Source organism: Ailuropoda melanoleuca, chromosome 16, assembly GCF_002007445.2.
Source record: "Ailuropoda melanoleuca isolate Jingjing chromosome 16, ASM200744v2, whole genome shotgun sequence".
NCBI lineage: Eukaryota > Metazoa > Chordata > Mammalia > Carnivora > Ursidae > Ailuropoda > Ailuropoda melanoleuca.
Window position 1 is genome coordinate 76,768,405 of NC_048233.1, and position 15,769 is coordinate 76,784,173.

The 15,769-nt window shown below is 39.7% G+C and overlaps 2 protein-coding genes across 2 annotated transcripts; one reads left to right on the top strand and one right to left on the bottom strand.

The window, feature by feature from the left end:
• Positions 1-326: 326 nt before the first annotated feature.
• LOC100482903 (olfactory receptor 4C11) lies at positions 327-1,241 on the top strand. The gene has a single exon (XM_002931168.2). It carries the CDS (start codon positions 327-329, stop codon positions 1,239-1,241), a length of 915 nt encoding a protein of 304 aa, XP_002931214.2.
• Positions 1,242-8,746: 7,505 nt separating this feature from the next.
• On the bottom strand, positions 8,747-9,673 carry LOC100484729 (olfactory receptor 4C6). Its single transcript, XM_002931231.2, has one exon. It carries the CDS (start codon positions 9,671-9,673, stop codon positions 8,747-8,749), a length of 927 nt encoding a protein of 308 aa, XP_002931277.2.
• Positions 9,674-15,769: the final 6,096 nt, after the last annotated feature.

Sequence of the window (15,769 nt, forward strand, 5' to 3'; positions counted from 1 at the left end):
AGAAACAGGCTCCCAGTGGAAGAGGGAGTCCAATGTGGGGCTCGATCCCAGAACCACGGACTCAAGCCCTGAGCCAAAGGCAGACACTTAATGACTGAGCCACCCAGGCGCCCCTGAACTGCAGTTTCTGAATCAACAGATCTGGGAGAGGCTTGGACTTCTGCAGATTTCCAAAGTTTCATGAAGGATTAAAGGCAGTTGGAAGTAACATAACATGGAACACAAAGAAGGAATTCAGAGGTCAGTCCACTGGTCTTCCCATGATGTCACTTCTTCCCTTTGCAGATTAAGCCCTTGTCAATGGCATCTTACCTGCAGCTGCTAGTATGGCAATGAATAGCAGTGTGACTGAATTCATTCTGTTTGGGTTGACACAGGATGCAGGAAAGCAGAAAGCAATATTTGGTGTCTTCTTGATGCTTTACCTTGCCACTCTGCTGGGGAACTTTCTCATTGTAGTGACTATTAAAACAAGCAGGACCCTCGGGAGTCCCATGTACTTCTTCCTACTCTATCTGTCCTTTGCTGATGCGTGCCTCTCTACAACGACAGCCCCCAGACTGATTGTGGATGCCCTTTCTCAGAAGAAGTCCATTTCCTACAATGAGTGCATGACTCAGGTCTTTGCAGCCCACTTCTTTGGGTGCTTGGAAATCTTTGTGCTCATCCTCATGGCTTTTGATCGCTATGTAGCCATTTGTAAGCCCTTGCGATACACGACCATCATGAGCCGCCATGTCTGCAGTGTGCTGGTGATTCTGAGCTGGGTGGGATCCTGTATCCACTCTTCAGCACAAATTTTCCTTGCTTTGAGATTGCCTTTCTGTGGCCCGAATGTAATTGACCATTATTTCTGTGACTTGCAGCCCTTGTTGAAACTTGCCTGCATGGACACTTATTTGATAAACTTGCTAGTTGTTTTTAACAGTGGAGCCATATGCATGGTGAGTTTCATAATCCTGCTTATCTCCTATGTCCTCATCTTGTACTCTCTGAGAAACTTCAGTGCAGAAGGAAGGCGGAAAGCCCTTTCCACCTGCACCTCCCATTTTATTGTGGTTGTCCTATTTTTTGGTCCATGTATATTCATATACACACGGCCAGCAACCACATTTCCAGTAGATAAGATGGTGGCTGTGTTTTATACAATTGGGACACCATTGCTCAATCCTCTGATCTATACACTGAGGAATGCAGAAGTGAAACTTGCCATGAAAAAGTTATGGTGTAGCCAAGTATGACTTCTGTTGATACATGATATTCAGGGATTCTAATGTTTAGAAGGCTGGTTTTCCTTCATAGACAGGAAAGATAAAATATTCTACTTGGGGAAAAAACCAAATTTTAATTGCACTAATATTTTGTATATTCGTTTTAATATCAGTAAATATTTACAAATATATATTTCTTATTCTGAGAGGATTGCATTAGAATAGGATTACTTACAGTCCATAACCATTTTGAAGAACCTATGATGGCCCTTAGTTGAATGCTATTGGTATCTGATCATATTCACGTGATAATTTAGCTTCCTGTATAAATTTGTCTTCAGAAAGAAAGAACTGACTAGTGAAAGAATGATCATGTGTGTGTGCACACACACCAATTCTTTCTCTAGATTTTATTCTAGTCTTTAAGGATGTGGTCATAAGAGCTAATCCATATGGAACCGGAACTTAGAGAGTGGAGGGTGCTGTCTTGAGAACCTGGGCCTTGGAGAAGGTGTTCTGAGAAAATTCTGCTCTGGAATCTATTCCTGAGCCTGCCTTGCAGGGGAATCTACATGGATGGACCCTCAAACTCCAATCAAAGCTAGAAATCTCAGTGAAAACCTGGACTGTCCCTGGAGAACCTCTCAAAGTTCTGTGAATGGTGAGAGAAGGAGAATCTCATACTTGGCGGTGATGAGCGGTATCAGCCAGGAAGCTGACTCTTGGTGGGGTCCTTCCCATTGCTCTTCACAAGGGAGAAGGAAGAGGCAGTGAGGGTGTTTGGCAGCAGGAATATGCAGAAGGGAGGATGAAGGGTAGAAGGGAGACTAGAGAACCATGCACAGTGACGAGCAAGAAAAGGTAAATGAAAATGGGAACTTTGTCAAGGGTGGAGAAAGAACTTTGCCGTCTTGTATTTTGAGAATCATTTCTGGGTATATGAACATTTTCAGGGAGAAGAAAAGTTTCAGAACATCTCTGTATTATTGACCTAGTGTAGCTTAGCTTCCTTGGCTGCCATGTTTGTTCAGGTATCAGGAAAAAGCTTTTTTTTTTGTTTTTGGTTCCTAATAGTGTCTGCAAAATCAACATTCAGATTCCTTGGAAGAACCCAGAATTGGAAAGTCTACTTAAGTGCTTTCCAGTTCTGGTTTTTCGACTTTATATGAGAATGTTTTAAAATATGTATTTTCATTTCTGAAGATCACCTACTTGATATGTGGAATACCTACCCCTCCTCACATCATACTCTCATAATCAACCACTATTAGTGATGCTCTTTCAGCACCTGATTTTGCGGTTCCCATCAAATTGGTGCCAGGAAGTATAACTTTACGTGATAGAGGCTAAGGAGAAAAGAACTTCATAAGTATGTGAAAAATTTCTGCCAATGGAAGACACAATGTTATAATGTCCCACCAAAGATTCCCAGAATTTCTTCATAGGAAGTGGTGGTGGAATACATATTTAAGTCCCAAGGAGGACGTTTGTCAGAGAACAAATGAGAACATTTGAGTAATATTTGTTTGCACTCACATAAAGGTTACATTTTTATGAAGAAAATTTTTATAATTAAACTTATCTGTAAATGGGGGAAAATTCAAAGTAAATTGGGTGGAGACTGATATTAGGAAGTAGTCATGAGGAAAGGGGAAAAGGAATCACTGCAAGCATTGGAAGGGGGAAAAGGAAAGGAAGTCTGAAAATCAATCTTTGATTGGCAGGGGAAAAAAAAACAGAATAAAGTGACCTCATTAAAGATCTGAAAGAACTCTGAAAACCCTTTTGTGATTACGTGGTGAGGGGAGCCATTTCCAGTTCCTCTCATTTCTATGTTCAGGTTGGAGACTTCTTGCGCAGCTTGTGGCTGTCCTAGCGTTCACCTGTTTCCTTTCTCTGAGGAATCCCAGTACTATATTGCCCGTTGTCCAATATTGAATATAATGTTTCATATATATATTTGTGCAGCTTTTACTGACAGCAGTAGGGAATTCCAGTGACTGCATTATGTCCAAAAATTTAAAACACTACATTTTCCTTAGAAAAAATGAATCAGGTTTGCTTTTATATTTTTTAAAAGTAATCATTAGCTGTGGAAAATGGAAATGAGTGCATTTCCTTGCTTAAAAAATAGGATAATATTACAAGGGAGTATGTAATTCACATTAAAATAATTTCTCCTTGCATCTCATCTCCCGTTTCCCCATTCCTACTGTAACTTGATTTAAAATGTATTTTTACCTTTTTCTTCATCCTTTTCCTCTTTGTTTTGAGTCTCCCATACACATAAAATTCTATTGGAAATGTTTTTTTTACTGACTTTGTGAGATAGGTTTTAACTTTTTTTTCCAAATTTGTTCTCATTTATCTTAAAATAATTTATTTGCATACGATTAATACTTTCAAACTCATCATATATTAAATTACCAAATATATATGGTTGAATTTCTTTGCACAATACTCTGTTCTATTCACATTTGTTTATTCTGTGGCCATACCCTATTTTAAAAATTACTATGGCTTTATGATATATTTGCTCTCAGTTCTTCTCCCCCTGTCCCCAAAAATCCTTTGACTATTCTCAACTATATATTTAACCATGTAGAGTTCGGAATCATGTTCTCAGTTTCCATGGAAGTCACCTGCAGAGATTTTGATTAGGAATTCATTCAGTGTGTCAATTCCTTGGGAAAAATCAACAACATTAAAAGGGGAGTTCTTCCCATTGTGAATTGTATAACTCACTTAATTCAGTCGTTGCACGTTTGTGAAGATGTTTAGTGTTTTTCATGAAGATTGTACATGTGCTTGTTACGTCTCTTAGTTTTGTTGTTACTGTGAGGGAGATTTATTTCGTTTTATAATTGTTTTTATACCTACATTTGGAGGTATTCTGCTGATTTTTGACAAGGCTCTTTTAATAAACACTATAATCTGTCAGATGATTGTCCTGGTTTGGTGAACTAGGTGAACACACCAGGCAGTATTGAGTTGTGTTGTTTCATGTTTGGTTCTGATTGTTTTATTTCCTTCTACTCTTATTTCATTGTTTGACACAGAATTTCCAAAGTGACAGGCTGGTGGACCGAATTTATCTGAAAATTTGTAAATTTGTTTAAACCAATAATTTTTTTTAAAGATTTTATTTATTTATTTGAAAGAGATAGAGACAGCCAGTGAGAGAGGGAACACAAGCAGGGGGAGTGGGAGAGGAAGAAGCAGGTTCACAGCAGACGAGCCTGATGCGGGGCTCGAACCCATAACGCTGGGATCACGCCCTGAGCTGAAGGCAGATGCTTAACCGCTGTGCCACCCAGGCGCCCCTAAACCAATAATTTTTGTTTAACATAAGGTTTTATAAACATAATCAGTCATCAGTATATTGAAATAATAAGCATTTATATAAAATATGAATGCCTGACTTCTCTTGAAAATCTGAATATGGGACAGATTTGGATATATGCTCCTCAGAAGGCAACAACACACCACAGCTTAGTCTTGGCAGACTCTCAAAGGGGACAGGATTTGCTCCCTTTCTACAGGGAGTAAATGTCTTAAATTTCTGCTTAAATGTCTTTGCACAGTTTGGCTCTATTCAGTTTTTTAAAATCTTCCTAATCTCTGCAAGTATATGAGGTTGAGAACTTGGCCTTAAATCTCCTAGTAAAATATATAATAATAGCAGCTGTAAAAAGTGGCCTTATATTATTCCTGGATTTAATGGATCTCTCTCAGAATTAAGTGTGATATTTCCTTCAGGTTTCTGGGACATACACTTTGATGAAGTTAAAGAAATCATTTTACTTTTAGTTTGCTGTTCTTTAATTATAAATCAGATGAAATTTTACCAAATCCCATTTTGGCATCTCAGAAAGAATCTTTCTTGGTTTAGCCATGTGATTTGATTATCAGAAAATCCTGGTAACAGAAATCAGCAAACTAAGGACTGTTGGAAAGCAGAATATGTAGAAAATTCCAGGTCTTATCTGCTAAAATTTACTTAATGAGAAATGGAGGCATGCTATTACATGAGAACTAATTTAATCCTCTGTAAAAAGATGTGAACATACTGACAGTGGGCACTACATTATATGATGGCACAGTCACAAAAAGCTCTCAATAATAAATGAGAAGCAGAAAACTAAAGCTAGCATCGCACTATTACTTCGATTGATTTTATCAAGTTCTAAAACCTTACATATTACACGGATATAAAGACATGGACCTCATTCTAAGATCCTTCCCAGTGTTTATATTATGTGATATAATAAAACAAAGACCATTTTAAGGATTATCAAAAGGCACAAGTCATGACACCGTTATGGATTTTTTTCTTCTGTATTGATAAATGGAAACAATTTTAAAATATAAAGCTAAGAGGAGTACTTTACTGCGATATATTTTCAAATTCTGTTGTAAAGTTCCTTCTACAATCATAAATTAAAGGACAAATGGAAGCTAGCTGAAAAAGCTTTTCACACGTATTCCCCCAACTCCTCTATAGCACAGAAGTGAGAGTCAGTCAATGTTTGTGAAGACTTTTTGAGTCTTGGTGATTTTTAAGAGACAATAACATTCATGCTTTTTGTGGTTTCAGGGAGGGTTGGCTGTCTTTGCACTACATAATCTGACCCTACGTGCATTTCTGATCTTGCTTCTTGCCATCCTCTTCCTTGACCATTATGTTCCTGGTCTTTCAGAGTTCCTTGAAATTACCATGGTAGTCCTGCTTTAGAGTGTCCCTTTCTAGAACATTCGCCCCACTAATCCTCACATGCTGTTTTCTCCTGATCATTTTTGCTGTTTATTGGTGTTCATCACTGAACATATCGTATGTTTCAGCACTTTTCCTTAGAAAATCTCAACAGAATTCAAAATCAGCTGAAATGTTACCTGGTAATAGAATCCTTTTCTGCCTACCCAACATGAAGTACCCTCCAAAAATAACCAGAGCCCTCCACATCCACTGATCCTGTTCTAATGATCACTCTCTGCCTTTTGTGTTTTTTTTAAAATTAAATTCAATTAGACCACATATAGCACAACATTAGTTTCAGATGTAAAGTTTAGTAATTCATCAGTTGCATATAACACCCAGTGCTTATCACATAATGTGCCCTCCTTAATGCCATCACCCAGTTATCCTATCCCCCCACCTACGTCCCCTCCAGCAACCCTCAGTTTCTTTCCCATAGTTAAGAGTCTGTCATGGTTTGTCTCCATTTCTAATTTCTTCCCATTCCGTTTTCCCTCCCTTCCCCTATGGTCCTCTGTGCTGGTTCTTATGTTTTTCATATGAATGAAACCATATGATCATTGTTTTTCTCTGACTGACTGACTTCGCACAGCTTAATACCCTCCAATTCCATCTATGTCCATGTAAATGATAAGATGGCATCCTTTCTGATGGCTGAGTAATACTCCATTGTTTATATATACCCCATCTTTTTATCCATTCATCTGTTGATGGACATCTCGGCTCTTTCCATAGTTTGGCTATGGACATTGCTGCTATAAACATTGGAGGGCAGTTGCCCCTTTAGTTCACTACATTTGTATCTTTGGGGTAAATACCTAGTAGCATAGTTGCTGGATCATAGGGTAGCTCTATTTTTAACTTCTTGAGGAATCTCCATACTGTTTTCCAGAGTGGCTGTACCAGTCTGGATTTCTATCAACAGTGTAAGAGGGTTCCCCTTTCTCTGCATCCTTGCCAAAATCTGTTGTTTCCTGAATTGTTATTTTTAGCCATTCTTTGTGGTGTGAGGTTATATCTCATTGTGTTTTTGATTTGCATTTCCCTGATGCCAAGTGATGTGGAGCATTTTTTTTCATGTGTCTATTGGCTGTTTGTGTGTCTTCTTTGGAGAAATGTCTGTCCATGTCTTCTGCCCATTTCCTGATGGATTGTCTGTTTTTTGGGTGTCGAGTTTGATAAATTCTTTATAGATCTTGGCTACTAGCCCTTTATCTGTAGTGTCATTTGCAAATATCGTCTCCCATTCCGTAGGTTGCTTTTCAGTTTTGTTGAATGTTTCCTTTGCTGTACAGAAGCTTTTATCTTGATGAAGTCAGAATAGTTCATTTTTGCTTTTATTTATTTTGTCTTTGGAGAATGGATGCTGAAATTCTCACCAAGATACTGGCCAAAAGGATTGAATGATACATTAAAAGGATTATTCAGCAGGACTAAGTGGGATTTATTCCTGGGCTACCAGGGTGGTTCAACATCTGTGACTCAATCCATGTGATACCCCATGTTAATAAAAGAATGGACTATAACCATATGATCCCGTCAATTGATTCAGAGAAAGCATTTGGCAAAATTCAACATCTTTTCATTGTTGTTGTTGTTGTTTTTAAGATTGTATTTATTTATTCGACAGAGAGACAGCCAGCGAGAGAGGGAACACAAGCAGGGGGAGCGGGAGAGGAAAAAGCAGGCTCATAGTGGAGGAGCCCGATGTGGGGCTCGATCCCATAATGCCGGGATCACACCCTGAGCCGAAGGCAGACGCTTAACCGCTGTGCCACCCAGGCGCCCCCATTGTTGTTTTTAATATTTGTCAATTGTCTCCTTTTTTCACCTAACCATCTGAATTAAGCTATTTGGGGATAAAAGTTTCTTGCATTCTATAGTCATTCAACAGACCTTAATGGAAACTTAATTGGCATCTGCCAATCATAAATAGATGAAGGTCTTTCCATCAAGATGTATGGTATATTAGATGGCAAGTAGCAAAAGTCAAATGGTAATCATGCAAAATAATTATACATTGGATCATTTTTACAAAGAAAATAAAGAAGATGTTAACATAGGGAATTACGGAAGGAGTGAAAGAATCTATAAAACAGTCATGGGAGATGCTCTCTGAGGTAAGGACACTTAATCTCTTAGTCCCAGACTGTAAACTAAATTCAGCAACCACCTGAAGAGGATGAGGCATGTTTCAGAAAGAAGAAAAAGCACTGAGGTGAGAAAATCCCACAGAGCTCTGGTGGCAGATGAAAAAGTTCACCACCTGCTGATGCACAGTGAGGGAGGAGGCGAGGTGCTCCAGATGGGGCAGGAGATTTACTGGCAGTAGAAAGATTAATCAGGGCATTTTGCTACAAGGCAAGATGTTTCTGAAGGTAATAGGAAGCCAAGGAAGAGAATAAAGCAGGAAAGTATCAAGATCTTTTAAAAACCCATAATCCTTAAATCCTAAATCTTAAAGGAGGTTCGCATATTTTTTAAAGATGAATTTATTTATTTGAAGCAGAGAGAGCACATGAACAAGTGGGCAGGGGAGGGGCAGACGGAGAGGGAGAAACAGGCTCACCTCTGAGCAGGAAGCTCAATGCAGGGCCTGATGCCAGTCATGACCTGAGAAGGCAGACACTTACCGCACCGCACCACCCAAGTGCTCCAAGTAGGCTTGTATCTTTAAGAAATCCCTCTTGCCCCTGGTAAACAATGGATAGTTTATTTCTCGCACTTTTCAGAAAGAATTTCTATTTTTTCTTAGCATTAAGTGTTCTTAGCATGACAGTCACTTGCCAACAAAAGTCCCTCGTTTCCCCAGTTTCCTCATGGCATTTTTCACCTCAGCGTTCCTCAGGGTGTAGATCAAGGGATTTAACATGGGTGTGATGATGGAATCAGACACAGCCATTGCCTTGTCTATGGGGTAGGTGGCCACAGGCCGCACGTACAGGAAAATGCACGGCACAAAGAACAAGATGACCACGGTGAGGTGGGAGCCACAGGCGGAGAGGGCTTTGCGCCGCCCTTCAGAGCTGCAAGACTTCAGGGAGCAGAGGATGACCACGTAGGAGGCGACGAGGATAAGGAAGATGATGACACACATCACCCCACTGTTGAGGATGACTAAGAGACCCAGGGTGTGGGTGTCCATGCAGGCCAGCTTCAACAAGGGAAACAAATCACACATAAAGTGATCAATGACATTGGGGCCACAGAAGGGTATTTGATACATGAAGAGAAGCTGTACTACCGCATGGATAAAGCCCCCCACCCAGGCCCCTCCCAGCATCAGGCAGCACACCCGAGGGCTCATGATGGTCCTGTAGTGCAGGGGCTTACAGATGGCCACGTAGCGGTCATAGGCCATCACAATGAGAAGGATGATTCCCACACCACCAAAGAAATGCTCTGCAAACAGCTGGGTCAGGCAGCCTTCTAAGGAGATGGTAGTGCTCTTGGAGAGAGAGTCCACAATCATCTTGGGGGCAATGACAGAAGAGTAGGTAACATCCAAAAGGGACAAGGAAGTAAGGAAAAAATACATAGGTGATCTGAGACTCTGACTGGCGATTACAGTTACCACAATGAGTAGGTTTCCCAAAACTGTGGACATATACATGATTAGAAACACAGCAGAGAGAATTTTCCGCAGCTCTGGGTTCTCCGTAATGCCCAAAAGAATGAATTCAGTCACATTGTTTGGATTTCGCATTTATTAGGTTCCAATATACACTGCAGCTGAAAGCTGGAAAACCTAAAAAAAGCAACATGTGATTTATAATTAGAGGTGATTTAGCCTCTTGTCTTTCCAGGACTTCATGGACGTTGTTTGTTGTTATTCATTTATTCACCAACCAAGCATTTGGATCTTAAAAATATGCTCAATAAAATGTTTAAAAGGTAGATACTTCATTAATGCCAGCTTATCCCATGACAGGTCTTCTTCTTTCTTTAAATGGTTGTTCCATATGAGACACAGTTTTTCTCCCATTATTATCATTATTGTTGTTATGATTAGCCAACCTTTTTGAGCACCTCCCTTACTCCAGGTACTGGATCTACCCATGATTGACTCAAGAGGACGGAGCAGACCCTCATAGAGATTAGGAAACAACCAAGGCTGCACAGCTCATGAGTGGTGAAGCCAGAAAGTGAACCATATTTCCTGAATCCTGAATCAGTGCCCTCAAATATCAACATTTTTTCTCTAGTAGTTACTCTGTGAGTATATCATTTAAAAATCATTGCACTAGTTTCATTACAATATATCGTCCTGTTTTATCTTCAAACAGAATTGGGTTATGCTTCCTATGCTCTTTTCCAGACAATGTGACAATTCTGTTGTAATTTTGTGCTTTACCTGTAATTATTAAATGACCAAAATATACCTAAAACTCATGACTATATGGGCAATATACTGTTCCTTGATGAAGGTGACAAATAGGGATGGCCTGGCAAAGATCCAGGTCACACATAATGACTCAACCGTGAATCATCCTAGGGCATTCCCTTGATTTCCTCTGTTCTCTAAATGAAGCAAAGGATTCTGGAACATAGTCACAACACCAATTAAGCAATTAGGTTTTAGGTGTATTAACTATGTTGCTGGGCACTGGGCCATGTGTGATATAGTATTACCTCACTTAAGTCTCATGCAACCACGTGAAGTTAAGTACCACTGGGACTCCCATTTTAAAGAAGAGAAATTGAGATCTTGGGAAGTTAAATCTCTTGCATAAGATTAGGTAACTAGTGTGCTGTGGACTGGCCTTTTGATCCCACAGCTCAAACTGTTAACTACTCTGTTTCACCAGTGAGAAGAGAACAAATGATGGGATGTGTCAAGAGAGTTACTATTGCAACCCAGAAGAAATCCTACAAAGAAAACATACCTTGTGTTACTACTGGGAACTTTTAAGCAGAGGCTGGGCTGCCCTATCTTAGGAATTTTCTAGAGCACAGCTGCAATTCATATGTGGGTACTACCATACTGTGTATGCTGAGAAATTACTCTTAAAATTCAGCAACCTCACTCCCACCCCATCCCACCTCATACACACAATGCAGGGCTTCCACGGGGGATGGCTGAAGTGAAATTTCTTCCCCCTGCTTAACCTCATCCTCTCCCTCCTGACCTAAGAACTGAGATCTTGCTTGTAAGGAACCCTGTGAACTACAAGGAACACTGACTCCAGAGTCAGGAAAATAAGAAGTGGGCTTCATCCAAGCTGTGTCTCGAATGCGGTCTGCTCCTGGGTCATGTAGCTGTCACCTCCTAGCCTCAGTGTCCTCATGTGTAGTAAAAGGATGGATACTAGCTGAGTAAAGCAGAAGGGCTCAGTCTTCTTCAAACACAATCATCCATCTCTCAAATGCATTGAATGTTTATGCCCCTGGTTAAGGTTTTCTTAGAGAGGTGGTTCATTTCATGTTAAAAAAAAATTGAAAGCCACTGCTCTAAGCAGCATCTAGTTCTCCATCTGTCTTACGGCTTGGAGGATGAGAGTCTCCATATTGATATAGTTCAGATTTGAATTATTCAACCTAACATTCAGCTCAGTCACTAGCACCCCTCCACACCTGTATTCAGCTTCATTTCTCTGTTCCCCTCACTTTATTTATTCCACTGTCATCCCATACATGTCCTTCCAGACTCCTAGCACTTCTTTCCACAACTGCGTTTCTGTTTGCCGGGGATGTCACTGGATCCAGGCACAGCAAACTTACTGCTTAATCACAGCCAGTCCACTTACTGGCTTAGTGATCTCAGCCCCTGTAAGCCTCAATTTCTGCAGTAGCACATTTAGTAAAAGAGAAACACAGATACAAACTCATGGAATAAGAGAGGGGACAAAGAGAGGGCAGAGGGAAGGAGAAAGGAAGATAGAGTGAAAAGGAAGGAAGATGAGAAGTGAAATTGAAAGAAAGTCCATTAGAGAATCTCCTGGTAATTCTCTGCAGGTACATTATTCATCCCTTTTCTTGTTGCTTGTGAGCGCTTTCTAGATACCTACATGTTTTATTTACCAATTTTCAACCCTAAGTACACACTCATTCATTTAGTTTTGAAAATTTTGCAGAAAAGGACACAAAAGTAGATCAAGCAAAATAACTTAATCTAACTCAAGTTAGAACTCAAGTTCATAATCAGGTTTCCTCATTCAGCAAATAAGTGTTGCTTACAGATAAAGCAAACAGGTATTAAGCATGAATTACTCACATACTTTAAGAGTAATAGCTGTGTATGTACTTATAAAATGGGATTGATTAATTTCATGTTACATTTTGAAATTAATTTCTAACGAATAATTCTTTTTTTCTTTTTTTTCTTTTTTTTTTTATTTTTATTTATTCGACAGAGATAGAGACAGCCAGCGAGAGAGGGAACACAAGCAGGGGGAGTGGGAGAGGAAGAAGCAGGCTCATAGCAGAGGAGCCTGATGTGGGGCTCGATCCCATAACGCCGGGATCACGCCCTGAGCCGAAGGCAGGCGCTTAACCTCTGTGCCACCCAGGCGCCCCTCTAACGAATAATTCTATGAATTCAGTAAAATCTGCATATGACATACATAAAGCAAATAATACAGGTGATTAATAGATCTGAGTTTTTACAGTTGGTCAACAATGGAAAGTCGTAAACATAAAGATTCTAATGATATTTAACCCAAGATCTTACCAAACTCAAGATTTGGTCACAGAGAGTCCAGGAACCAGGTGCAATTTTTCTAACTTGGTTTTTCTGACTGTGGAGGCAAGCTCTCTGGGACATAAACAAGGTAAAAATCATACAATTATTATATCTTAGTCAAATTTGGAGAACTCAAAAACTAATGATATACTGTATGGTGACTAACATAACATAATAAAAAATTTGAAGAACTAGGATGTGTATTGCTTTCAAAGAGAGATGTAAAACACAAGACTTAAGTATTTATGATCCTGAGGAGGAAATAGCCTTTCTGGTTTACCAAGGGATTTACTTTCCTTCTAATTAAGGATGATTGCTACAAGATATGCAAGTACGGTGTTTACCGAATCATTCCGGTGTCTTTTTGAACCCTAGTTGATTGTATTCTTAGACTGAAGTAGAAACGGCTCTCGTTCACCTTCTTAGAAGATACATTGTGAGATTAATGTTCTCCTCTGTCATGATGGACCTGTGCTGTGGGAGCCCAGAGAGCCTGTGTGGGCAGCAGTGACATGTCCCAGAGGACACCATGCTGATTTCATCCCCTGAGGCTGGTTCTCCACTGATGGAGGAGCTATTCCCCGACCACTGATTTTGCACCCATCTGCTGTAATAACAGGGTGTTCCCACTGGGCAAGAACATCACATGGGCCATAGCAATGCCACTCCACAGCAGAAGTCTAGATCAGTGTTAAGCATCTAATTATTTGCTCCTATACGGTGATCTGTACCGCAGTTACAGAGTGGCCACATGTGTAATCACCCAGCAGAGCCACATGCTTCTTAACAGGCATTTTTCTCTCCATTTAGCGTAATCACTTTCTAAATCTCATGAAGTTATTCAATGCCAGTTGATGTCCCTGAGCAGCTCCACCACATAGTGGAAAGCAAGACTTGGTTCTTCTTCCTCTTCTTCCCATTAATTTTATTGTATTTTTTTATTTAGTTTAACATTTGATTCTGGTGTAAACTTGGTTCTTGAAAAGAATTCCTACCTTGTCAAGATTCTCTACCCTGACATAGTCAAACTGACTTACAGCACTTCTCAGAGTCTTACTATTTCCTGTTTTGCTGTTGCCTATTTTTAATTTTTGTTTCTCATTCATAATCATTTTAGCACCCCCTCACTGAGCTCTCGGTGTCTTTCAGTTGGACTACCATTCATTCATGTTGATATTACATAACTCCTATGTCCTTAACTAATATGAAATAGTATATTTTTCAATACTTCTCCAGTGTTTACCCTTGACTTTTCCATGTGTGTATTCCAGCCTCCCAGGCAGTATATGACTCTCAGATGACAAAAAGAAGTCAGCAGTCTTTTATTCTTACTTGAATTTCCACCATTTCTAATTTTCAGCAATAATGGCAACTTTTGTCATTTTTAGTAGTTAAGTATTGTGTGTAATATTCCCCAGGAATTAGACTTCTTGGAAGCAAGTGTAATTGTTCAAAACTCGAGTAAACAAAGGGATCCTTAGAAGTGCAGTTGCCCTGTAGTGGGAATGTCAAGCTCTAGAGTTAACAGATTTTCAGCAGATTCAGGGAGGGGGTTGAGAGATGTACAGTGCTTTGGAAAAAGAAAGGTATTGTCATAATTTAACATAAATTATGATTATCAGGGAATTTTTACATGTTTCTCTGTCAAGTATGCATTCTGCATTACAGGTGATGAAGTGTGACGATTTTGTCATAATTTTCCAACTAGTTAGTCAGATTTTATTTTTAAAAATTTTTTTGTGCATGTGCACATGTGCACAGGTGGGAGAGAAAGTGACATAGAGGGAGAGAATGAGTGGGGGTTAGGGAGAGCAGAGTGAAGGAGAGAGAATCTTAAGCAGACTCCATGGTCAGCAGGGAGGATGAGGGGCTCAATCTCAGGACCCTGAGATCATGGCCAGAGCTGTAATCAAGAGTCAAATGCTTAACTGACTGAGCCACACAGGCACCCTGTGAGTCAAATTATTAATTTTTTTTTTAATGAGTGAAGGTGTAATTGAAATTTAATTAACAAATATTATCTACAGGAATTTACGCACCAAATAAAGCTGTATTTTAGTTTATAGGACATTGAACTAGCAAAATTCTATATCAGATTGGGTATGAGGTATGAAGAGAAGAGCCAACAGTGACTTAAAGATTTCGACCTGGGAAATTGCTAGGGTGGGCTTTCCATCAATCAAGAAGAAAAAGCCTTTCCTGAGAGAGGAGCACTGTAGTGGTGGGAAGGTGGGGAGCAGTGAATGGAAGTGGATTCAGGAGTTCATTTTTTGACATTTTGATATTGAGAGTTTATATGACAACAAAGTGGAGATTTGGACAGGCGGTTAGATATACAAATGTGGAATTAGGGAGCGTAATCTGGAATGCAGCTGTAAATGTGTGAATATTCAGCAGTTACATAACATTTAAAGCTATGGGATTGGATGCATTTACTGCAGCAGTTTGTTTTGACAGAGAAGAGGACCTAGGACATACAACCTTAGCAGTCAGAAAAGGTGGAATCAACAGGAGAATGAAGAGTGACAGCACGGTAGAAGGGAAATCAAGAAACCAAGGTAAATAGGGAACTGAATGGACAATGTACAAAATCTTCTAGGACTAGGTGAAACTTGGAGCCCGGATTTAACCTACTACTTGACTTGAATGCCACCTTGTGGAAAGATCTCATAAGAGTCAAGTTAACCAAAGGGTACGTAGAAGCCACAGAAATTACCATTAACCAGGTCATCCTCATCTGAACAGGATGAGGGTGCTGGCTTTTTCCTTTACCTATTTAGGAAATTGTTCTGGAAATTGGTCTTTATCCGAGCTTTGTCATAACATTGGCTTAGTTTATCTGTCCACAGGTGTGACAAACCCCCCCTTTAAAATATATATTGTCAATTCTTTTTAGTAAAAAACCTTTCCTTTTTCCTCCTCGTTTAAAATTCTGTCTCTACTGTTCTCTTAAAGATCTGAACAGTGCAGTGCTGTAGTTAAGAGGTCTGTAAATGGTTTATTTGACACCTTCTCCAACTAGATTTCAAAACACCTCAAATCTGGCAGCAAGCCAGATGTGAACCCTGCTATTGCTACATGGCGGCCACCCGGAGAGTGTTGTCTATTGCTGATTTTGTC